Genomic DNA, 26,987 nt, shown 5'->3' with positions numbered 1-26,987 from the left:
TGTGTGTGTGTGTGTGTGTGTGTGTGTGTGTGTGTGTGTGTGTGTGTAGGTATGTGTATCTATTTTTCGTTTTGGCCAGCAAGGGAGAAAAGTTGGGAAAAACAGACATGCACACAGGGTGGCCTTCACCTTCCAGTGCCAAACGGAAATTTCAGGACAAACTACTAGCCTTGTCCTGTTGATGTTTAGGTCGGGGAAAGGCCTGAAGACCACCGTCCTGTTTAAAGATGTCTCTATCCATATAAAAGTGATTCCAGACTTGACTGAAGAGTGCAGTAGGCCAAGCGTCATGACTCTCCGTTTTCGTCAAAAAGTGACCCTCTTTTTTAAAAGCAGCTTTTGTATTTTTAAAGACTTCATTATATGTGTTTTATTATTAATAGAGAGTAAAATGGAATGATGCTTTCAGAGGGGGTACGTGAGTAGTACTGAGCAAGTGGTCTCTTCTGTTCCGTTAATTTCTTGCCATTCTTGTTAAGTTTCTGCAGGCATAGTCTCGGTTTAGCATGCAGGTTCCCCCCTGAAAGTTGGTAAGCAACTGTAAACTAAAAGGAATAGATCAAAGACAGACCAGTAATTAAGCTGATCCCAAACTGTTTGTGCCCCTGGCGAAACAGGCATTTCCTGCCTCTTAGAGACACTAGATTTAGAGAGTTAGTAAAGTCATCTTTATGGCAAGATCTTCCCTGGGTTGCAAAGCCATGTTTTTACCTAAGTACCAATTTTGCTTCTATCTTTGAATTCATCCTTGCATGTCCGTGACTTACAAAAGACAGTAAGATCATTAGAAAAAAATCTTCAAACCCCGTTAATCACGCAGCCCCTTAATAAACATTTTTGAGCGTGTACCCGCCAGTGTTCACATTTATTGGTTAATTACATACATGTCCGGGCGCCTGGGTGGCTCAGATGGTTAAGCGTCTGCCTTCGGCTCAGGTCATGATCCCAGGGTGCTGGGATCGAGTCCCGCATCGGGCTCCCTGCTCAGTGCAGAGCCTGCTTCTCCCTCTCCCTCTGCCATTCCCCCTGCTGTGCTCTTCTCTCTAACTCTCTGTCAAATAAATAAATAAAACCTTTAAAAAAAAAATAATTACATACATGTCCTACTCTACTAATATAGTGTGTTCAAAATAAAATATATATAACACATTAAAAATTTTTAAGGCTGATACATAAATAGAAATAGAATGTTCTTTTCCTAACTCAATGTCTTTGAACCACTCAGTCTGGCAGCTGACTTAAAAAGAAGGAAATATTGAAGAATACTGTCCACTTGTTTATTAGTACACAGACAAAGCAAGAACAAAAGCAAGTGTTAAGAATTGCCAAACCAGAAATTTATTTTCCTTCCATCCTTTCATTTAAAAGCATCCCCCAAATAGACCCGAGGTTTGGTTCAGGATATTTTGGAATTAGATTTAGTGCAATTGTGTTGTGAGGGAGAATGAGGAGGAGGTGAAGTAAATCCTTTCTTTTCCTTTGCCTTTGAGCCCTGGGGTTAGATAAAAGGTCGTGGTGTCTTTCCAAGCCAGCAGGCGGCAACTGCAGGAGACCCAGGGTAGAACTCAGTGCAGGGGAACCAGGGCTGCTCTGGGTTCTCCCAAGTCCGAGAGAGTGGGTCACAGCTAACACACTGTGGGGTTTTACAGCTTTCACAGTTCCATAAATTATGGTTGGTTAACTTGGAGTTTTATCCCCAAAGGAGTATTTTCCATCTTGCTCCCCATCCTCCTCTTTCCCTGGGGGAGAAAATAGTGCCCTGGAGATCAACGAATTTTAGTTACTTATATCAGCCATTCAGAACTGTGGCTCAGAGTTTCAGAGTGCAGGGACAGGTAACACAGATGTCCAGAGTGGTATTGTCTACTTCCCAGTCCTAAATGCTTGTCCTCGGCAAATACCAAACAACTTTGGGGTTTAGTCCTCCTCACGTTTCCCAAATCTGTACCGAATAACTCATCGCTGACCTGCCGTTAATCACTGTCTCTGTTTCCTAGAAAGATGGAAATGCTGCAGTTTCTTGAGGCTTCTAGATGGTCCGATATTGAATGACACTTGTTGAAATTAGGCTGTGGTCACCACTGTTAGGGTAAACAGTCCAGCCCTGTTGACAGCCCCCTCCATGAACTTCAATCAAAAGCCATTTCACATGGAGAACCATGGTTGCTGTAAATAATCCATACTGAAACCCAACTATATAAACAAAAATCAATTTGTTGGGGCACCTGGGTGGCTCAGTTGTTTAGGTGTCTGCTTTTGGCTTAGGTCGTGTTCTCAAGGTCCCAGGATCGAGCCCCATGTCAGGCTCCCTGCTCAGTGGGGAGTCTGTTTCTCCCTCTCTCTCTGCCCCTCTCCCTGCTGGTGCATGCTCTCTCTTTCTTTATAAAAATCTTTATAAAAAAGAAAAGAAAGTCAGTCTGTCAGTTATGAATAGAAAAAAATTAGTATAAAATTCAAGAAAGATTAGCTATTTAAGGGGTGCCTGGGTGGTTCAGTCAGTTAAGCATCTGACTCAGTTTCAGCTCAGGTCATGATCTGAGGTCGTGAGATCGACCCCCATGTCAGGCTCCAGGCTGGGCATGGAGTCTGCTTGAGATGCGCTCTCTTCCTCCGTCCCCCCGCCCCTCCCCCATGCACACATACTCACTCTCTCTAAGAAAAAAAGAAAGATTAGCTTATTTGTGATTACTTAACACATGTACTCGTTACGTAGGGGTGCCTTAGTATTGGGCATCCAGTTGAATGCGTCGCTTACAATGAAAACTTGAAGCAGGCATTCCTCTCCCCTTGCCCACACTGCCCAAACTCCATCTTTGGCTGAACAACAAACCAGATTGTGGATGATCACCTAAGAATCCACCTTTCACTCTATTAGCTATGAATTTTGGGGGCGGGAGATTCATTATTTTTAGACGGCCATTTGAAGAAAAGTGTAGCAAGTGATAGATAAATTAAAATAGGTCAAGTAAAGAGGGTGAGTTAAAAGTAAAAAGCCATCCGGTTTTGCATGTAACAGGAGTATTTCGCAAGCAGTAGCTCTCCTGGATAATTTGGGATGGATTTTCTCTAAGCATTGTCAAGGTTTCCCAACAGCCCCAGCAGGCCTCTGTTGTTCTAAAGGCCAGTGCCTTTCCATGGGAGGGCCGGGTACCTGGGACCTTCTGGTAGTAGAAACTACCCTTACGTTGTGGGATTACTCTCCTTACAGCCCAGCAGGATGGATGAGTACAAAGGAGAAAGTAGCATTCGGAGGAAATAGGGTTAACAAGAAGATAGGGACGCCTGCCCAGGTCAGAGCTGAGGCACTGATTTTAGTCCCTTCTCGGCTGTTCCAGAGTTGTGCTGTTGAATGACTTTGAGATTCCTGGGTTTTTTTATTTTTCATTTTTTTCCTGAAATAAAGCGTTCATACCTGGGAGCCGTTCGTGAAGTGGGACTTCCAGTGAGCCTGTTAGAATACAGGGGGAAATTGGCTCACCTGGGCATCTATAAAGGGGGACAAGAAAGTGCAGACCTTACCAAAAAGAAAGAGGTTGGGGAAGGTGCTCTTCCCGCACCACCTGACAGGGCCTGGGTTACTGTATTCTTCGTCAAGGAGTCAGCAAAGGCCTGTTGATTGTCAACCACATGCAAGCAAGGGGCTTCTGGAGAATAGTCCTCTGACTTCCTGCTCACAGTGATTTGCAGATGTGGATGAAGGAGCACTAGCACTTACTCTTTGGTGTTAGAGTATCACACCAGAAGTTAGAGAGTCCGTTGAAAAGTTTAAATTTTTTAAAAGAAAGTGAAGATAAGTTAAAAGTAAAAAGCCGCAGAAGGAAATGATATTTGGATCCAGAATACGAAAAGCTGAGACCTTATTAAAAGAAAGAAAATGGGGCACCTGGGTGGCTCAGTCGTTAGGCGTCTGCCTTCAGCTCAGGTCATGATCCCAGGGTCCTGGGATTGAGCCCCACATCGGGCTCCCTGCTCCGCAGGAAGCCTGCTTCTCCCTCTCCCACGCCCCCTGCTTGTGTTCCCTCTCTCACTGTGTCTCTCTGTCAAATAAATAAATAATCTTTAAAAAATAAAAATAAAAAAATAGAAGGAAAATGTTGGGGAAATGTCTTCCTGGAGGGAGTATCAGCTTAGAGCCGGCACGCTTGTTTAGAAAGCTAATGGTCAGCAGCACAAGGCAAGAGAACTCCTAAGGGAGGGTGGATGTCAAATACCACATGTCATCTAATTTAAGACCCCATCGAATGCAAGACGCACCAGTATTCTGTTGTCCACTAAGAAGAAAATACTGCGAATCATAACTGCCCCTTAGAATTCTCTTTGAACAAGCAAATATGAAAAAATATGGGTCTTAGATTCATAAAATATGGTAATTTTAGAAAATAATTTCCAAAGTAAAATAATTATGACTTGTTAAAAATACCTTGAGGCGTTTTAAGTGCCAAATATACAGAAATATACTACTGACATTATTAAAGGACTTTCTACTTTTTAAAAAGCACATTTATGATTATCTCAATTTATCTTCAGAACCCCAAACAAATATTAATATTCCCACTTCATAGACAAACAGGTTGAAGCCGGGACAGGCCAAGTCTGTGGCAGAGCTAGGATTATTATCCAAGCCTCTTAACTCTAGATCTAGTTTATTACCCCCTTTCACCCTGAAAATAGAGTCGATTCTCACAGTTCATTGTAGTTACCTTCTATAAAGTCACTGTCAACACTGAATTAGCGAATACCGAGGCGTCACTACTCCGGGAAATACAGAGCTGGGTTTCTGAGGACCTCTGGTCACATTTTTTATCAACCGATCAATGCATGTTTATGTATGTTTTTGTTCAAAGAGACCTCATTTCATATCTAGTGTTGTCGGATTAACTGAATTTACAGCCCGCAGCACTGTAACTCCTGCTGAATGAAGCTTATCTAACGCATATTTTCTCCCTGCTCTCATCGTGGGCTTCCTGCACTTAGAAGCACTAGACAGCCCTTCAGCTCTGCATTTGGGATCCCTTTTATACAGCGAAATCGCCAACAAAAAGCACAAAAATGTGAAGAACATGGCACATGGAAAGAACATTTGCTGTGGTGCGAGAGCTGAAATAAGCAGGGGGAGCGTTCCCTTGTTCGACCTCAGCTGGGGAGCGTGCGCATCGGGCCACTGGGGTTTTCAGTGACCCGCAGATGCCTGCCAGAGCCTCACACACGTGGGCATGACAGTTACAAATACATGTTAGCAAGTTGGCAAATTGGAAAACGTGGACTCTGCAAAGCGAGGATCGACTGTACTAACTCGAGGGTACAAACCAGAAAACTCACCTTGGATTATGCAGCTCTGATCCTGTTAGTCCACAGTTGTCGTTTCCTAAGAAGATTTTTAAAAGATAATCAGGAATGTCAGGTTTTTGGATAACTAATTTTGCAACAGCTAAAAGCCCTTGGAGTGAGTGCGGTGTAGCCGTGCTGGGGCCCTCTCTCCAGCCCCCTGCCCACCCGTGCCCACAAGTGCCTGTGGAGAAACGTTCAGGACGGCTTCGGGTCCTCAGAAGCATAAGGGCCACGTGTAGTGTGGGGATTCTAATATATGACTCAGAATATATTCAGAGTAAGAACTTGGAGCAAATGATAAGAACAGAGGAGTACAGGATTGAGCTCTTTTTATTAGAAATTGGTAAAAGTCATCACAACTCTTGCTATGGCCGTGAGATCGAGGGAGACATTGCTCTATGTGTGGTGAAAGAGAATGGGTTCCGAGTCAAACCTGGTTTTGGATCTCTGCTATTTGCTACTACCTGTGGTTTTTGGCAAGTCACTCAACCATTCTGAGCCTGTTTCTTTTTTCTGTACAGTGAGGTTAATGATACTGTTGGAATGTTGGAAATGTTAAGTTCACTAACTAGCAACTGAGTGCCTCCCAGGTCTGCCAGTAAGTGCTCAATAAATAGCAATGTTCAGGAACAGAGAGAGGGAAACTGTCCTGCGCCCAGTAATACAGAAATCTCAAGTGGTTTTCTTAGATTATAAGTAGTAGTCTTACCGTGTAAGGAGGTCAGAACACAGTCAGTTACCCAGGTTAGCAACCTCAGATCCAGCCATAACGCGTTAACATCATGTCAGCTCCTTCTGGACTCCACCTCTCAGATGCCCATCACTTTGGGTTCCTCATCTCCCCACTGTTTTCATCCCGGCCTATCTCAGCATGGACGTTTGCATAGACACTCACCTCCTCCCAGACTCCAGCTTCTCCCCGCTGAAAAGCCCCAGATCATCTGTTGCTGATAAGCCTCTAAAGGCTTCATTCACATGGTCTGTAAGTTCCAGCACTCATTATGACACATGAGGTCCTTCGCTACCTCAGTCTTTTCCCGTCCGCTTTTGGAGACTCGACTCCCAGTTCCCACCAAATACCAAGTGTTCCAACGCCAGTGGACAGTTGGTGATTCCTGAGCAGCCTGACACTGGCTTCTGGTCTTCCCTTACTCCTGCTGTTCCTCCCCATTCAAGAACATATTCTCCTTCTCCCGACTTGAAAAACTCCTACTCCTCCTTCAGGACCCAGTTCAGGAGACACCTGCCTCTGTAACAAACTCTTTCCCCCAGTTCCCAGGCAGAATTCATCACTTTCCATTGTACGTCATGCATACTTCTGTGAAAGTCAGTATCGGGAGGTTTTTATGCGTGTATTTGTACTCTTTCCATCTCTCCTGGGTGTCCTGATAGGAGGAGAGGCAGGCCATGTAGCCATGGAAGCTCCTTGAGGACAGAGATGAAGCCAACGTCATATGTGTGTCCCAAATCCGAGCCCAGTGTCAAGCATGCTGTGGCATCTCCACATTTCCGTGAAATTACACGGAGACAGGACAGTGTCCTAATCGGAAGCATAACTGTGCCTCTGTAAGGCTGAGCACTACTGGAAGCTCATCATCTGTCTCTCCGTATTTACAGTCAGGAGCTTAGACTTTACAGACATGGCGTGAAAAGGACACTTAAAGATGAGACAAGCGCACAGATGGCATGGTCATCGGGGCAGTAAATAATTTCCGTCTCCCTTTAAAATCGTAGGTGGTGTATTTTGTGAGTCTTTAAAAACAATGATACAGCAAAGTAGAACAACTAATGCTAGAGAAACTGACCAAGATGTTAATGTAATGATCTGCAGTGAAAATTAGGTACTCAAGACCTAAGCATCCTTAATGTGGGAAAAACACGGAATTGGATCAATTTTTTTTTAAGATTTTATTTATTTGGGAGAGAGAATGAGAGAGAGCACGAGAGGGAAGAAGGTCAGAGGGAGAAACAGACCCCCCCCGCTGAGCAGGGAGCCCGATGTGGGACTCGATCCCGGGACTCCAGGATCATGACCTGAGCCGAAAGCAGTCACTTAACCAACTGAGCCACCCAGGCGCCCTGGAGTGGTTTTTTCCTAGGAAGACCCTTACTTACTAGTTGCAACAACCAAGTCAGTTAAGTGACCTCCAAGGAATTCACTAGGCTCCTAGTCGTAAAATGAGACTAGCTTACATTGGGCAGTATTTACTGGCTGCTTTTGGCTTTACAGGTATTACTTCACAATAACTATATGCAGTAGGTAATTATTCTCTGTTTTACAGATAAGATAACAGAGGCTAAGAGAGGTTAAGTAATTTGCCCAGAATCAAACCATTCCTAGTGTCAGAGGAAGTACATGGAGGAGAAAAAAGTACCCAAGAATTATTTTAGGACCCATTTACACGTCTTTTTGTCAGCTAATTGATATTTACTAGTACTGTCTGAGAACGTGTTGAAGACCCTGTCTGTGTGGATTTAATGAACCTAACCCTGACCGTGACGACATCAAGCCGTCCAGGCCAGGGGCCCTGTCTGGTTTTGAGAGTCGTACATTCATCTAGATGTCTTAAGATACCCAGTGGAGCATTTGTAACCCATTTCTCTCAGCCTTTTTGACACGGAAGATCTTACTAACTTGCTTCTTTCCTCCCAGTTACTCTATTCTTTCCAGGATTCTCTGGTATGCATTCTAAAATGCTATTATATGGTGGGAGGGGGCGGAAATTATAGTTATTGATAATCAGGATAGATACTAGGGACATTTGGGGGTACCTTTCTGTTCTCCCTTCCCTTTAATAGAACTTTTTACAGTTTTTGGCTCCTCAGGTGTTGTCTCATTAAACATGCTAGGTGTATGTGCCTTTCTTTTGCAGAATGCATACGTGAACAAATGAAACCCGCCCAGTGGGTCTGAGGTGGTAGCTTTTCCATCGGCAAGAGTGACTTGCTTAATATTCAGAATGTGCATGAGGAGGCAATTAGATGTGAATGCATCTGGGGCATAATCAGCTCCTTGAGGATCCCGCTGCTCTTTTGCTGGAAGCCCTGACCTCACTCTCTCATCCCTTGAAAGCCAGAGGAGCGGTGTCTGCCCTGGACTGCAGGAATCTTGCAGGAAGCACAGGCCCCTTGTTCCCCGTTTCCGAGGACCCCATGTGTCCCCTGGGAAAGTCCACGGCGCTTCCACAGAACTGTAGGTTGACAGGACAGCAGGGCAAGAGAATGGGAGGTTTTCCACGATTTTCTTCTCGGTGCCCAGTGCTTCTCCCAGAAGTGTAGCTGTGGGTCAGGATACTACCTTTCCTTCCACTTTCTTCCCTCTTAAATAGACACCACTATCTCTACTTTCCACACTGACTGAATTTTTTTTTTTCACTAAAAGTGTTTCATTTGATTATACAGCTTCCCATGTAGAAATCTAGGCAGCCCTCCAGACAGCCCCAGTAGGGGGTGACGTTCCGAATCTGTCCTTGCCCTGGGCTGGGTGGGGGCCTGGAGGCCTCTGCCTTGTGAGGATCAGGGCTGGGAGTGTGCCCGGGAAGGGCTGGTGAAATTAGAGGTACTTGACAGGTTTTATTGAACTTTGGTTTGACAAAAGGCCTACTCCGAACTGATACATGTGTGTTTTCTTTTCATTGACTTTGTGGTTGTTCAGCAAATGCTTCCCCAACTTGAAGACTGTATTCAAGAACTATAAGACACAGGTCCAGAAGGATGGTTATTTAAGAAAATACTTTTTTTGGCAAGAAGAAAAAATTCCTAAGCTACTTCTACTTGCTATCATTCATATTCTTCAAAAGGAGGTTGATGTACATTTTGATTTGTTATGTTACAATGTGATGTCACCTAAAAAATCCAAAGCTTTTAGCAGTGTGGATAAAGATGGTAACTGATGTTTGCTATCTTTAAAAAAAAAAAAAAAGAGAAAAAGTGCAGAAGGCAGGCAGTGATACTTTAAATTTGGAGTTTAGGTTAAATCATTATTATTGTCTTTAATGTGACAAAAACAGCCTAAGAAAACCCACAGCTGAGACTGATAGTGGCAATAATTCCTATAAATTAGGTTATTAACTAAGCTACCAAGACCTTTAAAAGCAATTAGTTAATACTACCCCTGAAAGGGCTCTAATATAAATCTTAAGATGTAGGAATTATTTATGCAGTGGTACAAAAATGTCAAGGCTCCATGTTGGGTTAGTATCTGTTCAGTTTTATTGTAATTATTCAATGAATCTATGAGATTAAGCCTCAGAAAATTAGTGCAACAGTTAACAGAAGACACAGTAACCAAATCTGCACTGGGCTGGCTCGGTAAGTACTCTGGGCCCCTGTATCCACGTTGGGAAGCAGGTTTATGTTGCACAGCATTCCTGCTTACTGCAGAACTTAGGAATGAATCTGTCATTAAAAACAAGTATTATATTATTGATTTAAAACTGGTGAAACATTAGTTTGCAGTACCTTGATTTTAAAAAGCATCATTGGGTGCTAAAGTTACAACTTGAGTCAAAGAAAACAAGAAAACGTCTCTTCTGTGAGTGGTGCACTGATCCTCCTTATTGTTGACCTAAATTCCTCTTAGAGTGAGTATGACTTGAAAGTTTTCAGTGAATTGTGCTGAGCCCTAAAAATTCTCCCCAAACCGTAGCTAGCATCTGTTCTGTATTTACAAACTGAAATAACTACGGATGTCAAAAGAAAGAAGATTCTATTTTCTTTAGAAAATATGTCTTTTTTTTTTTTTTAGAAGTTTCCATCAAAACTCTTTTTAAACCTTAAAGCTTTTCATTTGCTTGTCACGGGATAGCTAATGTGTAATCCCTGTCATTTCTTGCACGCAGTGCCCTGCCAGACCGTCTTAGATTACCTGAAGACCGTGCTGCAGCACCACAACCAGCTCCTGGTCCCTCAGCCCGCCGACCAGCCAACCGAGGTAGGTTTCTAGCAAAAAGGTATCTATGTGGTTCCATTAGGAATTTCTTTGAGACGAAGCTTCTTGATGGTGTATGCGGATACCCCCGAGCAGATTGGCTAGCAGGACACAGCTTTGACTCCCTGAGGTTTGTGCCTCTTATTACCTGTGCGTGTATACACCGTGGAGGAAGAGTGTGCACGTATCCAAACTCACCAGGATTCAACGCTGTGCGCCAAGAGGGGGAGCCAAAGAAACAGCAGTTCAAATGGTGGAGGCCAGTCTGGCGGCATTCTTTCGGGAGAGCGGCTGAAATGGAGGCACCAACCTGCCCTTCTCTGGCAGAGCCAGGGTTCCAGAAAGCCCCTTGCTCTCAGGCACCTCCCACACTGTGTTAGATGGATATCTTCCAGACACTGGGGCTCCAGAACATTTATTCCTCTGGACCTCAATAAGAAGCAACCACAGTCTCTTCCAAAGAGCAGGAGAGATGGTCTGTTCTGCTGGGAATGGTAGGTCAGTGGAAACATGGCACATTTTTATAAGATTCTCAAGACTCAGTTTTGAATATGTGTTACTTTTATCTTATGGACTTTAGAACCTAAATCCAGTGGAAGAAGCAATTGCTGGGGTTAGAAATGTCTTGCATTGATAACAATAGATAAGTTCTTTTCACGTAGTTAAGCTTCCTGCATTTGGCAAGGTGAGTTGTTCCTGCTGGTGAGGGCAGGCCGTTGACCCTCTCTCTCATCTCGTCCTCACACATCCTTCGACGCTCCCTGTGTCTAGTTAAAATCATCTCGAGGCTCCATCCTCGTGCATACCATTTCATAGATCCAGCTGCCCACCTGCTCTTCCCACCCTCATTCCATGCCTTGCAGCCGAAGAAATACGAGAACACACTCCTTTCCACGTTTCTGCACATGAGAGAGGCCAGAGGATGGAAAAGGTGGCATCAGTCTGGTGCGCACTGAAGCTCTCTCACCTCCGGGTGAGGTGGTGACTCCGTTCACCTGAAGTTTGGAGAAGCTACTTCAGAGGTCTCTGCTCTTTTCCTCCAGCCCCCATCCCTAGTCCCACCACCCTCCCCCTTGAATTCAGCAAAAAAGTAAGCGATACCAAGTTGAACTCAATGCAGTGGATTCCGCCGCACTGATGTCTACCTTCCTGCACACCTGGTGCCCCCACCCAGGAAGCCGCGCCACCCACCCACATCTGTGCTTCCACCTCTGCTGCCCCCCCCCCCAGAACGCCGAGCCATTGGTCATTCCCCGTCTTGTGCACCGGGTTACTGGGTCAGACACGCTCCAGTCTTCCCACCCTGAAAGCAGGCATGCGTTTGATGCTCCCTCTGTCGTTCCATCATCGTGTTTTCTTCCTCCTTCCGTCCCCCAGCGTATCCTCTGTCAGCACTTCACTCTGCCCCACGACGCATCTGGCTCCGTGAAGGTGGGACGCAGGTTTCATCCCACGTGTGTCCCCAGGGCCTGTTGTCGAAGGCACTTACAGAACCATGACCTCGTTTTTCTTAGGGATTGAACACTTGAAACACTGGTCTGTTACTCCACTCTTAGTTTCCACTTGCTCTTCCACCCCCCCGTAATCTGGCTGCACCTCGACTGCTTCCCAGAGTCCTCTGCGAGTGGTCCTGGTGACTTCCCCAGCTGTGCAGTGCGGGGCCCTTCCTCCTGCCCTCGTCCTCCCCAGGACCCCCTCTCCTTCTCCATGCTCTCTCTTGGCCTCAGTGTCAGGACTCTTCTTCTTTTCCCTGTCCTTTTCTTGTGCTGTAAGGAGTTTTGCATCCACAGTTGTCCAGAGTGCCACCCTTCATCCCCTTCCCTCGCTGTCCACTGCCCTTCTCTGCCCAGTTATGTTCTTTCTCTGAACACCAGCTACGTGCAGGTTAACAAGTCCCAAATCGGGAGCTGGGCTACCAGTCCCCAACTCCCTGCCGCTCTGTCCAACTGCCTGACAAGAGTGGGATGCCCTTGCACCCTCGAACTCACGCCATGGCCTCTGAATGCCCAGCCCTACCCCAGTTTTCTCTCCAACCCCAGGCAGAAATTTCTCAGGCATCATGGACTCCTCCCTCTTCCTCCTCCTCCTGACATCTGCTTGTTTTACAGCCACCTTGAGTAGTCTCTCCTCTCTACCTCCTTCCTCACACTTTGTACCTGGACTGTTAGAAAGGATTCTTCTCTCTTCTCCACACTGGAAGGTTAATTTTCTAAACTACAGATCCAAAAGGAATGTCACATGTTTAAAATCCTTTCATTGCTCCCTAGAACAGGGTCCACGTTTCTGAACTTGACGTTTCTATTGTACAAAAAAAGCACTTCCAAAAAGCCCACTTCCTCCAAGAAGCTTTCCCTGATTGCCACATCCTCTCTGTGCTGACAGAACACATTGTTCCTAATAAGAGTAATTCAGAAGTTACTTAAATACTAATGCGTACATAGGTCTTCCATTTGTGAGTCTGTGAATACATTAAATGAGAGTGGTTCATTTTGTTTTTTTCAAAGTGACGCATAGATCAGAGTTTAATAACCTGTTAGTGGCTAATTGAAGAGACTATGCAATCAGAATTCTATAAAAACAAAAATAGGGGAGATATCTACATTTCCTCTGGATAGGAATATTTAAACTTTTATTACCCATCATCATCATCATTACACTATTTTTACTGTTATTTCAGGCACATGGGCATTTTCTTATTAGTGTTATGGATCACTTTTTATTTCTATTAATTATGCTAAAATAGTGTGGTAAATCTCATCCATAACACAGGAGGCATTTGAGTTGTTTGGGGCTGAGAATGACTTTCTTCTTTCTTTTCCTTTTTCTTAAAGAAAATTACCTCCAAATGGTATTTCTACATTTATGGAGAGCTTCATTTTATGGAGAGCTATTCAGCTCTTCTGTATAAGTGGATTCTTTTTAAGGATTTGAGAAAGCTTCTTTCTTGGGCTATGAGCTCCCTCATCTCAGGCACCTCTTATCTTGAAACAGACTCAACTCTGGTTTTGGGGCAAGCTCTGAATTCAGGGACCAGGTTCCCAGCTCTGCTTTTGCCTTGTGAGACCTTGGAAAAGGATTTAACATCCTTGGCCAAACTGCTGTGGAAATCCTGGCTTGCCCAATGAGCTCAGACACCCAAGGGAAAGCTGTTTTTAAAACTTGCACAACATTAGGGGCGCCTGGGTGGCTCATTTGGTTAAGCATCTGCCTTCAGCTCAGGTCATGATCCCAGGGCCCTGGGATGGAGCCCCGAGGCGAGATGGGCTCCCTGCTCATTGGGGAGTCTGCTTCTCCCTCTCCCTCTGCCCCTCCCCCTGCTTGTGCGCTCTCTCTCTCTCTCTCTCTCTCTCAAGTAAATAAAATCTTAAAAATTACTTGCACAACATTAAATGGAAGATTTAGCAACCAGCTGTTCAGTCCCCTTTTCTAAGGCTGACAGGTGGACTTACAAGAACCCTAACTGAGAGGATGGTCTTAAGGATTGGCAGAAGCCCTCTGTCCCCAGTACCCCTTTTTTAATGGTCCCTTGTCGTCGTCGTTCTCCTTGAAGTTCTTTAACTTTGCCAATGAATACTCATCAGAAGCTCTCCAAATGTCCCAGGGCCATAGCAGTTAAAAAAAAGAGAGAGAGAAAGAAAAAAGAACTCTTGGCTGTAGCCACTGTTACTGAGTGTGTGCTTCGTGCTGGCCACGCTAGTGTGTACTGCAGTGGTCGTTCGACAAACGTTTGTTGCACCTACCGTGTGTAGGATACTGTTCTTAGCCCTGAGAGTAGAGCATCAAGTAAAGCCGACTGAAAACCCCCGCCCTCGTGGGCTCGTCTTCAGGTGGGGAGACGGCGTGGTTTCCTCACCACAAACCTGCAAGCTGGGATTATTCTCCTTGCATTGACAGAAAGAGCTGCGGTGTAGACTCGAGTCGCTGGTCGCAGGCCCGCCCCCCAGCCCAGCTCTGCAGGTGCACCCAGTGGCGCCTCCTGTGAGGGGCCAACAGGCCGGGGCTGCCGGGCGCCTGGGGCTGGCCTCGGGCTGTGCGTCCCTGGCTCTGTAAATGGTGACAGTTATTAGTAACGTTCTTCCGCAGAAATACTCTTGACACAGTTTGTGGTCTGAGACAACCAGCCCTGGATTCCACTTTCCCTAGCCGCCCCCCCCCCCCGAGCTGCCCTGAGGACTGAGGGCTCAACGAATGAGAACCCCCCGCAACCCCTTCCTTTCCTGACCGAGAGTGGGATGCCCTTGCACCCTTGAACTCACGCCATGGCCTCTGAATGCCCAGCCCTACCCCAGTTTTCTCTCCAACCCCAGGCAGAACCCACAGCATTCTGTGCATGGGAAGCAGAATTCTCTTCCTTGCTGTCTGCCTTCTCCTCCCTGCTGTGACCATCTGTCCTGTCTTTGGGAAGGACGTCACCATCTCACCTGGGGGTCACCTTGACTCCTCAGTCCCCCACAGCCTGGCTTACTGAATTGGTTGCCTGACCCCCCGGATTCTCCTTCCTTCCTCCTCGCTTCTCCGTCTGCACCACCACAGACTCCCATCATCCACCCCCGCACACCCCCACACTCTGACTCTCCCCTCCTGCTGTCCAACAGCAGCCTGGGCGGAGGGGCCCTTTGGAACCTCTGGGCTGTTGCCCAGCTTTTGATCATTGATAGCACCAGAGCCAAGGGTAGGTTTCTGCCCCCACATACTGACATCGTAAACCCATGATAATTTAGTTCTACCTGTTCTGCAAACAGGGAAGCTTCGGTCCAACCAGTTGAAGTCACTTGCTCAAGAAACACAAATAAGACCCGGAACCAAGATCCAGCTCAAACTCCAGCTATTGTAAATTCAAAGCACAAGCCATGTGCCTCAGCTGCCTCCCTTAAGAAGGAAACCGAATCACATGCTGCTAGGTGGAAGAAGTGTGAACACCGTGGTGGTGACTGTGTGGGTGTGACTCCACAGCCGCCTCAGAGCACAAGCTGGCTGCCTCTTCCCTGTTGGTTCCTGGGCCGTTTGCCTCCTCAGGGCTTCACCAGCAGCACTGCTTGAAACGGAACCCTATCAGCCCCAAACGGTGCTGAATTTATCACCTGTAGTAAATTTGCAGAGTTGTAAAACTGGATGAGTTTTTCCTTCTTTATTTTGTACACCTTAATTACTAGGGAAGGAGTACATTAAAACTGAGATCATGGGTTAATTAATTTGTCCTGGACTGTAGAATTTTATGGACAACCAGAACTAAAGTAATGGTTGTATAGGTGGAATTGACTAAACATGGCTTATAAATGTTACAGAAATTCCTGTAATTAGTCCCACTGCAGCTACTGAGCCTGGGAATTTTATAGCAGACATAAATTAAGAAGATGAAAAGGAAGAAAAATTTTGAGTTGACATAGTGGCATTTGCAGAAGCTATCATTTGAGGAAACCTGGTTGGCATTATTATTAATGATGATTTTGGGGGGTTCGCAATTCGCCCCTTTAAAGTTCACTTTTTAATGCCGTTTCCACCATTATGCAATGGCTATCAGGTGTTAGGTGAATTAAACACAAGTAGTAACTTACGAAAATAGACCACCAGCATCCTTTCTAAAAATACTTAACCGCCAACCAGAGGATGAAGAGACCTGTTTGATCACACTCTTCAAAGTCATTTTTGCATATTTTAATAGATTGAAAGGGAAAGTTACGGGTTATATTTAAATAGTGTTCCCTGTCATTGGATCTTGACACATTTTAACCTACCTGTTAAAATGCAAGTTATAAATAGCTCCTCTTTCAAAGGTGTTCATTATACCTCATTGGCTCTTGTTATAGAAAATGCAAATGTAATTTGAAAAGTGCCCGTTCTGAGTGCGAGCAATTACCTGTGCTCTTCAATACCTGGTTCATTGTCAGCCAAGCCACTTGGTTAAAAAGCATGTTTGCCTTTGAAATGGAGATCGCCTTCGCGGGCTGGCTGCCTGGCCGGCGGGCTGGCTAAATAGGTAATGAGAAAATACTTGGCTTTTCCAGGGGAGCAAGCAGCTGCTGAACAACTATCCTGTCTACATAACGAGCAAACAGTGGGACGAGGCTGTAAATTCTTCCAAGAAAGACGGGAGGCGGCTCCTTCGATACCTCATCAGATTTGTTTTCACAACCGATGAGCTTAAGTACTCATGCGGCCTTGGGAAAAGGAAAAGGTCAGTGCAGTCAGGAGAGACAGGTCCTGAAAGACGCCCTCTGGATCCAGTTAAAGTAACATGCCTCCGAGGTACTGCATCCTTCCGCTCAGTGTCACCATCTGTGATCTCATTTCACCGCATTGGCTGTGGTTCCCCCCGTGCAAGTGTCCAGCCTTGACTGTATTTTAGTTTTTCCCGCTGAGACCTCTATAGGCTTCATGTGGCCCATCTACTTGGTATCGAGAAGTTCTTTAAAAATTCCTCGTTTGCTTTAGCCTTGGCGTTCTCACGGAATGGCCCATAAGCATCACATAGCACCTCATGTTTCACGCTTCAAATTCAGATTTTCTTTGCTGCCACAGAAGGCCACCTCCAGCAAAACTGGAGCATGGGGAAACGCACAGAGGAAGGGAAGGGGTGGAATTTTTTTAAAAATTAGGAAAAGCAGATCTCCCGTTTCCATTTGCAGCCCGTGCCCCCCTCTCCCCCAGCTACCTTCTCAAGAGGGCTTGCCCCCAACTCCTTATATTTATTTAGAGTTAATTTTCCTTAATATTGGGGTGCCTAAAGTATCTGTTGCCCAGCCAGACTTTATTCTGTTAGTTTTTTTTTAAATTTCTACCTTAAAAATACTGCTTCGATGATACCATTTCATCAGTATTAACAGCTGACTACTTTGCAGCTGATCCACACTGTGGTAGGCCAGGCAGAGGATGAGAAGGAAGAATTAAGAGGTATACAGTTGATTCAGCAGGTGCAAATAAAAACACAGCCTTTTAGACAAGTAGAAGCATTCTAGTGCCAACAGGAACACTGTTCACACCTGAAAAATTCATATCAAAAAGCTCAAGTATTAACCTGTGTATTTCAATAGTAATTTTATTGGTTGGAAAAACTTAATAATTTACTCCGGACAGGGATCAAAATATTTCCTGGCAAGGAAGTCACAGTGAGGAGACACTATTACTGATAAGGCCTTGGTGTACAGAAAGGACACTCCAACATCCCCTCCTGGGATGCCCACAGTAGTCTGCAACATTAGCGTGCCTGAGGCACATGGAGGTTTTGTTAGCAGCTGAAATTCCTCGGGCCCACCCCAAGCTTCTGATTCAGCAGATCGGGAGTGGGAGTGGGAGAGGCGTGCATTGCTGCTCATCACAACCACCCCAGGTGATTCTAGTGCAGGTGGCCCGTACTTGAGAGAACCAAATGGAATGAAAACACCCCTATCAACTAGGCACAGGTGCTCCAGAGCACCTCTGTCGGCCAGTCTGAAGATTCACTTACTAACAGTGGGTGATGGAAATTTCCAGGGTCTGTCTTAGCAAACTAGCCATAGTTTCCTTTATTCCTCAACATCATCAGAGCTGACAGAGTTACTCACCAAGAGTAACAGAGGCGTTTGTGAGCTTGGGGCTCTCCTGGGAACACTGTACTCCAAGAAGTTGCCCTGGGGCCCATAAGGGGAGTCAGGACAAGGGGCCTCACAGTGGTGTCCCTCTCCAGAAATTCTTATTCAACATTTCACATTTTAAGCAGCAAGTGAGTGAAACTGAGAGGTTAACATACCTCCCAATGCACCCGTGCCTTGCCCTGAGAACGTTGTCTGACCTCTGTGACACTGACACAGTCCAGGTGGGCTAATCAGCATCTGTATCCTCCAGCTCCTGCCTCACCTGGCACCACACCCACAGCACCCCCCCCCACCCTTGGGTGGGGAATCAAGAGGCAAAAAACGGCAATGGTCTGTGTCAGGGGTGGCTGATCCAAACATGTATATGCTTGTCCCAAAAGCTGAACTCCTAGGGCCTTCCTGTGACCCAGATGGGATTCCTTTCATAAAGCCTCAGACCTGGTGACTCCCGGGGTGGACATCCGTGTTGGGTGAGCAAGATTAGAACAGCCGAGGAAACGTCAGACTGTTGGACACTTAGTGATGGAAAACAGTTTGGAATGGAACCAGACTCCAGGCTGACCGATCCTGCAGGTGGTTTGACCCTAGAGGGAAGAGGGCCTGTGAAGATGCGTCCTGTCTGTGCAACAGAATGAGCTTTTAATAGTCTACCACAGTATCCGAGAAAGTCCTATCTCAGCAGCGGATGCCGAGGAGAGAGTGGAAGTTGACAGGTGTCACAGCAGCACCTGCTCTGAGTCCCAGGGTCGCAGCGTCCTCATCCGTTAGCCTGTATTTCCTGTGTTGATGTGAGTGGGGGATCCAGACAGAGGGAAACTACAACAGTTATTAGACACTTACAGAATACAGTAGGGATGGGAGGGGGACAGAAGAGGAATAGGGAGTTATCCTTCAGTGCTTCCCAGGCCTGCACTGTAGGCTAAGCCATCTGATTCTGGCAGTTTTGCAGGATGAGTTGCTGAATGAACACTGTTCTTTCCCTTGAGTAAGGCAGCCGGGGCTGGGACTCCGGTGAGGCTAGTGAGGCTCCCACCTCAGGCACATAATCGAAGGGGATACCCCTGCTTCTCTGCTAAGCTAGATTCTGCCTGCTGAGAAGGGCACGGTTCAATTCATGAGATTGTTGGGGTCCAAATACTCGAAGAGCTTCAGCTTCTCCTAAGGGCAGATAGGGCCGGGATTTCACGCAGTCATTTCAGACAAATCCAGTCCTGCGACCAGACCTGTTGTCTTGTAGAGGGAGCATTGTTGGAGAAGAAACTGTGTGTAAATAATAGTCACCTTGGACTATTTTGTAGTCAGCTGTGCAAAAATAACAGAGTTTGACTTAGAACTTTTTCCAAAATGCTCACTTCAGTTTACAAGTGTCCATATTAAAATAGCTAGGTAGGAGTTATGTGTGTGCCCCGATGCCCGGAGAAAACAGAAGAAAGGATCATGTGAGCTCAACCCAAAGGGTGGCTAGGTCTGTTTCATTGGAGTCTGAGTTCCTTTTTATACATTCACCCTTCTGGGCATGCCAATTGCTTTCTGGTGAAATTAAATACTTTAGGGGAAATCTCATTTAAGAAATATTTGTCAGTACATGTGCGGATATCCCAATTAGAGAAATAAGTATGACCTATAATACATGTTAAAAACATGGAAATCTCTTCTGAACCAAAATTCAGGCAGTTTCTCGGCCATTGAGATTTTGTTCTCTTGCTGCACTTAATCTACAAATTAGTAGCTGGTTAAAGAATACCATACTGATGATATTTGCTGTTTCCAGAAATAGTGAACATTCTAAAAATGTGAGCAGATACTGACATAGGTTTGAAATGTACGCCATAACTTTTACTAAGCGTGATGTATAGTACATCTTATAAATCAGATTTACCTTTCGTTTCAATAGCAAATGTTCCTTAGGAGGATCACCTCACTTAACATGATTTTTACTTTTGCACATGAGTAGAAGGCTTACACGTAATTAGTTGAGTCTAAGAAGTGACATCATCATAACATTACATTGGATTTCCCATAAAGCTTTTCTTATAGAGCTTTTGTAAATGTGTAAGCAGCCTGTTCATCATCTTCTGCAAAAACCAGCTGTTTTTCTCTCTCTTTTTATTGTTGTGTATTCCCACAGAATTCATTAGGATGCACTGTACCTCCAACCCAGACTGGTGGATGCCCTCGGAGGAGCAGATCAACAAAGTGTTCAGCGACGCCGTGGGGCATGCCCGGCAGGGGCGGGCAGTGGGGACTTTCCTGCACAATGGTGGCTCGTTTTACGAAGGGATCGATCACCAGGCTTCCCAGGATGAGGTCTTCAATAAAAATTCTCAGGATGGGTCTGGGGATTAGTGGACAAAATCTGGACACTGTAGCAGCTGGTCCTCTCAATGGTTCCAGTTGTCAATGTCCGGTTACCATCAACTGAGAGTCCAAAGCATGTCCTTCTGCCAGACTTGACACATCTCAAACCTTAAGTCTCTGACCTACTGCCACAGTTCCCAAATAGAAATCCATTGTAGGGTTGTTGGGGAAGTCTATGGAACCTACAACAGGCTTTCAGATTATAAAAAGAAAAAAACCACAGTTGCATTGAATTGATTCCTAGCTAGACAGTGAGGGTGAAAACAATAGGGAGCTGCTGGTCACCTGTCTGAAACCTTCACGTACGCTCTGCTTCCTGAACAGAGCTGGTTCCCACAGAAGACTGGGGTAGAGTAGAGGAGATAGAGACACGGAGTTACTGTAAGGGACAACGAACAAACATCGTCTTTAAATAAGTTGTCTTTATATTTTCCAAAGACTTGAATTCATACTTTCAGCAAAGACGTAGGATAAGTGACACTGTGCTGTCTCAACATGGACAAAGTCTGTATGAAAAAGAGAAAGGGGTCCCTGCTAGACAATGATTCGTTGGAAATCACCTGGGGTTTTTTCAGTAATTTTAGGAACCACCCCCCGGCAAAAAAAAAAAAAAAAAAATTCTACCATGTTGATCAGAAAGGCATGACATGATCTCTGGAGTTTACAAACAGTAAGTTTTCATTATGTCAGTCAAGAAACCTCCAAAGATCCAAAACCCTTTTTAAATGCTTGATTTCATAGGTTCATAGACCCACAGGTTCCATAGCCTTCCCTCAGACTTTGTTGACGCCAATGCCAGGGTGATGGGTTGAGCAATGAGCATTTCAATCACTTAGTTGTTTGGTGCACTGAAGACCAAACAAGTGGTGTGACTGATGGTATTCACTGAATTGACCAGATGTTCTGGAATTGTATACATACAGCTTCAAGGCCATTCTGACAACTATGCAATGGGCTTGTCTATAATTGCTCTGAAATGTGAGGGTCTTTCTCTGAGTAGATCTTTCAAATTTGCATAAACTTTTGTTTCTTGTTGTCTCTGATGAAAATGTTTCATCCCAACTGTTTTGCTGCTTCGCCCCTCCCTCCTGCCCCCCCCCAGCCATGTTCCCTTGAACTACAAGCTCTAGCTAAGTTCACTGGTTTTCTCCCATTTAATTGGTTGAGCTCCATCTGTGAAATTACTACTGTCTTTGGGAGCATTCCTTACGTACAAACTGTGGAGATGCATTGCACGGCCAGTTCGAATGCGTCTCCCGGGCCCGGGGCCTAAGACCAGTTGCCCTGGGTCAGGTGTCCACAACGTTCTCCGCCGTGTGTGTGTGTCCCCACTGCCTCTGTGGGCCCGCAGGTGTCCACGATGTTCCCCGCCGTGTGTGTGTGGCCTAAGACCAGTTGCCCTGGGTCAGGTGTCCACGACATTCTCCGCCGTGTGTGTCCGTCCCCACTGCCTGTGTGTGTGTGTGTGTGTGTGTGTGTGTGTCCCCACTGCCTGAGCCAGACGCTGACACTCACCGGGGGTGCAGCACGGCATCTGAGGAGATACTGTGCCGTCTCCTCTCCTGAAGGTGCGTGCACGTCCGTGAGGCCCGCCGAGCTTTCCAGCTGCTTCAGGGTGGGGGCCTCATGGCCACCTCACTTTCAGATCAGGCCTCGCAAAGGATGTTCACGTACTTGTGGTGGGACCGCTGTGCCCCCTACAGAGCAAGGTTGTAAAAGCTCCCCATCAGGAAGACCGGATGCTGTCCCTGCTCTGTCTTCCTTTCTCTTGGTCTCTTTGGAGACCTGACGGTGTTGCTTGCTTTCTTGAGTTGATTCTCTACCTTTCTTTGGCAGCTGGACAGATTGCTCATGACTGGAAACTTCGTCTCGTGTCAGCTTGTAGAATCCTCCTTGAGTCCTTTTAGGACTGTTGTAAAATGGGTTGAATTAAAGCTGCGCAGGATGCCGCTGTGCTCCATGTCCTTGATGAGAGAGGGAGGTCACAGGGGTGGCCTGACACGCAGGGCTCAGCTTGGCATTGTTACCTGTTCGAGGGGTGTTCAATGGGCACGGCGATCAGAAGAGCCTTCAGCAGTGAGTGTCTTTATGTGTCTTGTGATTCCCCAAATTAAAACATCACAAAGAGTATGCCTACTTTTCAAACTGACCTGAAGGCCCAGGTGCCATTCCACTGGATTCAGGATAACCCTCCAGGGACCCACATCAGAGGACGTAGGCCCAGAAGCCGTGGAGGGGAGCACTGGTCTGGGAGCAGTTTTCCTAGAGGCGCGCTTCTCACAGTCTCTTAAAGCTGCACTGCTCACAGTCTCACGGTTTACTCGCCCCAGTGTTAAATGCTTTGGAGGAGATCTGTAAACTTGAAAGTTTGTACCTTCCTTTTTTACTTGAAAACATTTCATCCAGCCCTGGAACCTGAGCATCTCTCTGTTAGCATTCCTGATTTCCGCCACAGGGTTTGGGTTCCTGTCACCATTGGTGTTTCATAAGGTTTCACTAGGGATGTAGGAGGATAATGACAGAGTGTGCAAAAACTTGCTGCCCTCTCCTTTGGTGAGGGAATTGGGAGATGTATGTGGCCACTTCACAGCTGGTGAGCAAGTGGGTGAATTTATATTCTGGATCTTTCTTGGCCCTTCATCAGTCATAGACACATTGACCTAAGAGATTTATAAGGATTATAGAGGTATAAATTGTTAGAGTGTATTTGGTCCAACTACTCCACGTGTCAGATGTGTGGAATGGTTTTTTTTTACTCCAGTAGCTATTCCTGTAATATCAGACGTTCTCCCCAAATCTAGACAAAAATACAGACTTGGGAATCTACAGGTTCGTGGTTTCTACATTTTCCTACCACCTTTAAATGTCTTGCCCTCCCTCCTGTTGCTCTCAGAAAATGGATGGAGCATCATGTGAGATGAAACACGCACGATTTCCAGAAAAGCAAACCTACATTTGCCCTCATTTGGATTTTATCCTATAACCTGTGCTCTAGAATCTAAACCTGATACCCACCAACTACCTCCTTAGTTTTTTCTTAGATTTCAGTCATTTGTTCAAAGATCTCATTCTTGGATAACTTTATTTTTAGAAAAGATTTAAACCTAACTTTTCTCATTCAGTGCTATGTCATTTCATAGTACAGATCTATAATTTTTGACAGCTCTCATACAAATTTCTAGAAATGTAATAGAAAATGATTTTGCACATATGGCACAAGTCTTGCTGGTGTATGTTTAATGTGGCAACACTTGCCGTAACTGCTTGGCAAAACGTCAGCTAGAACGCTTGAGTCAGAACTCTGATGTAAATGTGTCCAAACAGCGGTATGTATCATTATGATATATTTTTGTAAACAGCGATGGCTTCTTTCAATCGTATAAGTACTGAATAAAAATAATCACTTCTCTTGGAATAAGGTAGGAAAATGCTCCCCAGCTGAATGGACCTCTGCAAGGTCACTTGCGTGTTTTTTAGAGAGTGAAGGACTGATATCCGACAGCTGAGTGCAAGAATACCAAGCCTCCAGTACTAGCTTCTTCGTGTGTAAAGTTCAAAACCAGAACAGGCAGCGTCTGCACATGAGAGACCACTCTCACCCTCCGTGTGTGTTCAGTTGCAGGAGACATTGAGAGGACTGGACTTGGTTCACCTAATGACCAGCTTGGTCAGTCTGCCTACTGAAGCTCTAAATTTACCAAATCTCTGTGGTACAGGTGGCCAGATTAACTTTCCTCGTGACCCTCTATAGCTGACTGATAACGAGGTCTAGGTGTTCTTTGACTCACAGTTCCCCAAATTATAATGAAAATACATCTACTAAGAAGACTCCTTCAGAATAATTGCCCCAGTACAAATGGCCACGTGGGTGCTGGCCACTTTGGAAAACTGTTCAGGCCCACCCCCAAACCACTCACAACAACAACTGTACTAACTGTAGCTGATAGTCATTGAGTTCTTGTTTTGCAGGTACTCTACTAAGCACTTTAGTGCATTCTCTCCTTTTAATCTGCACAGCCATCCTCCAGTTACTGTTGTCCCAGTTGATCCATAAAAACACTGCCCGAGGTGCTCTGCTAACAAGAGGATTACTTTGGGCTTAGTAAGCAGGGTGACTAGTTCAGTTTTCCCCAGTAGTCAACGCAGAGTTCTCAAAACCCATCAACACTTTGGAATGGATTTTGTTTAATTTATACCATCGAGGGAAAGATGGTGTTTGTGTTACTAAAAACCACCTTTAAGGTATGTTGATGCTTAAATAGGACCTTATAAACCATATCTCCTCTGGTAACTGCCCAGGTTTGTGCGTAAGACTTGACTTATGTAAGATTCCATGTTGAAGACTAGAAAAAGTTTTAAAGTAGTGACTAAATTAAAATTGCTAATTTGTTCACATTTGTTTCATAGGTTTCCTGTATAAAAATGCAGGGATATAAAAGAAAAATTTGAACTCAGTGAAGTGATAATCTTTGGGAACTCCTACGTGTTAGAAATGGCACTGGGCATCAGTTAGCTAATGTTTCATTCACTTTTTCACATTTGTTGTATTTGTAGCCTTAGAATTGGTAAGTCTGGTTTGGAAGAGAGGGATTTCATTTATGATGCCACTGTGAGAACTGTTGTGAAGATTTTGTAGGAAAATACAGTAATCTGTCGGTTCTTTCCTGTCGTGATGGCGTTAACATCTCCTTGGCTGTGTTTAAGTTCAAGAGCCTGCCAGGCCATGCGGGCCTGGCTTGTATTTCTTGGGAACAGGGCATGCTAGACCGTGAGATGGGTCCTGAAACGTTCAAGGTCACTGGTCCAGCCCGACTCTGCCCAATGTAAGCATCACCTCTCTGTCTCTCCTCTCTGGAACTTCATGTAGCAGCCTAACACTGGGGCCAACTTGCCTTTACTCTATTTTCTATGATGAACACTTGTGGAGAAACTGTGACAAATCCATTGATCCTAATATTTTTATTGTTGGAGTCTTGTTGATTCTCTATGAATAATTTCTATTTGATTGTACTGTGTAGAATTAATACCCACTAGGGATATGTTAATAAAACTATAAATGCATAGTGTAATATAGAATAGCAAGATTTTTTTGTGAACAATTTATATAGAAAAGTAAGTCATTTTTTAAGTGTTAGGCACATTTCTTTTAGGAACTTAAAATGTTATAAGAGTTTTTTAAACATTCAATATTTTTAATTATAAGAAACATTTGTTACTAGAGCCAGTTATTTCAGGTGTTCTAATTGGAGTATTGATTTTATTACCTCATATACCTCTAGAATGCCACATGTTCTGTTGGAGATAAAATTGCACAATAAATGTCAAGTCTCTGTTAAGTGTTTCTGCATCTTTCTCCAATTCATTGAAGAAGCTTTTCTGTTTGTTTGTTTTTTTTTAAAGAACCTTATGCCCCCTGAAGCTAAGGCTTTTCTGCTTATCTCTGAATGCCAAGAAAATACTATATACTTAAAACTCAAATAAAAGATACTCAAGTTATGTCAGGGAATGGATCAGAAATCATCCAAAAAAGTCATTTGATCTCGTGACCGAGAAGGACAAGCAGTGATGATGGAGAGTAGCGTGGGAGCCGAGAGGACTTCTACCCTTTGTTTTTCTGTATGTTCGCACTTCACACAGCCTGTTTCCTATGTGACGGCACCCTTCTGTTGGGGAGGAAAAAATCCTACAGCTGCTACTCATGACCTTTAAAAATGAACAAATGTTGATTGTTTATGGTTTTTGAACAGTGATCTGAGTACAAAACCAGAATAGTTATGGCTAAATAAAGTGGCATGATTGTGGCTTCCCACATGTAGTTATTACATAAAATATGAATCTGACAGCCATTATAGAATTATAAAATTGGGTAAATGTCATTTCATAAATCAGACTAAGTAAAAACTAAAAAGACGTTTCATTTTAGGGAAAGTCTAAAGATGTGATTTTTTTCACTAGAAGATGCAACATTTCAACCAGGTGTTTTGGATGAAAGCAGTAATTTAGTCCAAATAATTTGGGTTTCCATTGGGATGTCAATTAAAATGGAATTTAAATTATTATTCTGAAACATTAAAAGAAGATTGTTAAGTAACTTTGAGTTTTTAAATATTTTCAAACCTACAAATGTTCTCAAATATTTTGAATATTAACCCCAGACACACAGGGTAAAGCTTCAGATTTAAATACTTGAAAAAGTATTAGGAACAAATTCATCCAGGTTGCAAGATATAAGATCAATATTCAAAAATCAATTGTATTTCTATACACCAGCAACAGACAATTTGAAAATGAATTTAAGGACAATTCTACTTATAATAATATTGGAAAGAAGAATATACTTAAGAATAAATTTAATAAGTGCCAGACCTGTACACTGGAAACTGTAAAACATCAATGGAAGGAATTTTAAAAGATCTAAAAATAACGATAATGGAGTGCAAGACTTAATACAATATTAAGATGGCAATACTCCTGGAAATGATCTACAGATTCATTGCAATGCCTATCCAAATCTCAGGAGAATTCTTTGCAGAAATTGATAAGCTGATCCTAAAATTCATATGGAAATGCGGGAAGCGCACATAGCCAACAGATAGACATCCTTACATTTTTGTTCAGTTGATTGTTAACAAAATGCCAGACAGTTGAATGGGGAAAGAATAGTCTTTTCAACAAAAGGTGGTGGGGCCACATGATATGATCTCATCAGAACAAATGCAGTTGGGGGCACCTGGGTGGCTCAATCAGTTGAGTGTCTGACTTAGTTTCAGCTCAGGTCATGATCCCAGGTCCCAGGGGTC

The 26,987-nt window shown here is 44.6% G+C and overlaps 1 protein-coding gene across 4 annotated transcripts in view; it reads left to right on the top strand.

Moving 5' to 3' along the window:
* BEND4 (BEN domain containing 4) overlaps nucleotides 1-25,526 on the top strand; it is a 34,255-nt gene extending 8,729 nt beyond the window's left edge. For 2 of the 4 annotated variants that reach the window (XM_025887621.2, XM_073891584.1), the window contains 3 exons: nucleotides 10,170-10,261; nucleotides 16,264-16,504; nucleotides 19,958-25,526. In XM_025887621.2, coding sequence (XP_025743406.1) covers nucleotides 10,170-10,261; nucleotides 16,264-16,504; nucleotides 19,958-20,175 — 551 coding nt within the window. In that variant the 3' untranslated portion in view covers nucleotides 20,176-25,526. Of the gene's footprint in view, nucleotides 1-10,169; nucleotides 10,262-15,000; nucleotides 15,119-16,263; nucleotides 16,505-19,957 lie in introns of those variants that run through there. The other 2 variants (XM_073891585.1, XM_073891586.1) reach the window with 2 other exon arrangements.
* Nucleotides 25,527-26,987: the final 1,461 nt, after the last annotated feature.

Source organism: Callorhinus ursinus, unplaced genomic scaffold (assembly GCF_003265705.2).
Source record: "Callorhinus ursinus isolate GAN/ISIS: 27379988/994484 unplaced genomic scaffold, GSC_fseal_2.0 scaffold4, whole genome shotgun sequence".
NCBI classification, from domain to species: domain Eukaryota; kingdom Metazoa; phylum Chordata; class Mammalia; order Carnivora; family Otariidae; genus Callorhinus; species Callorhinus ursinus.
This window is presented reverse-complemented; position numbering and strand designations above follow the sequence as displayed.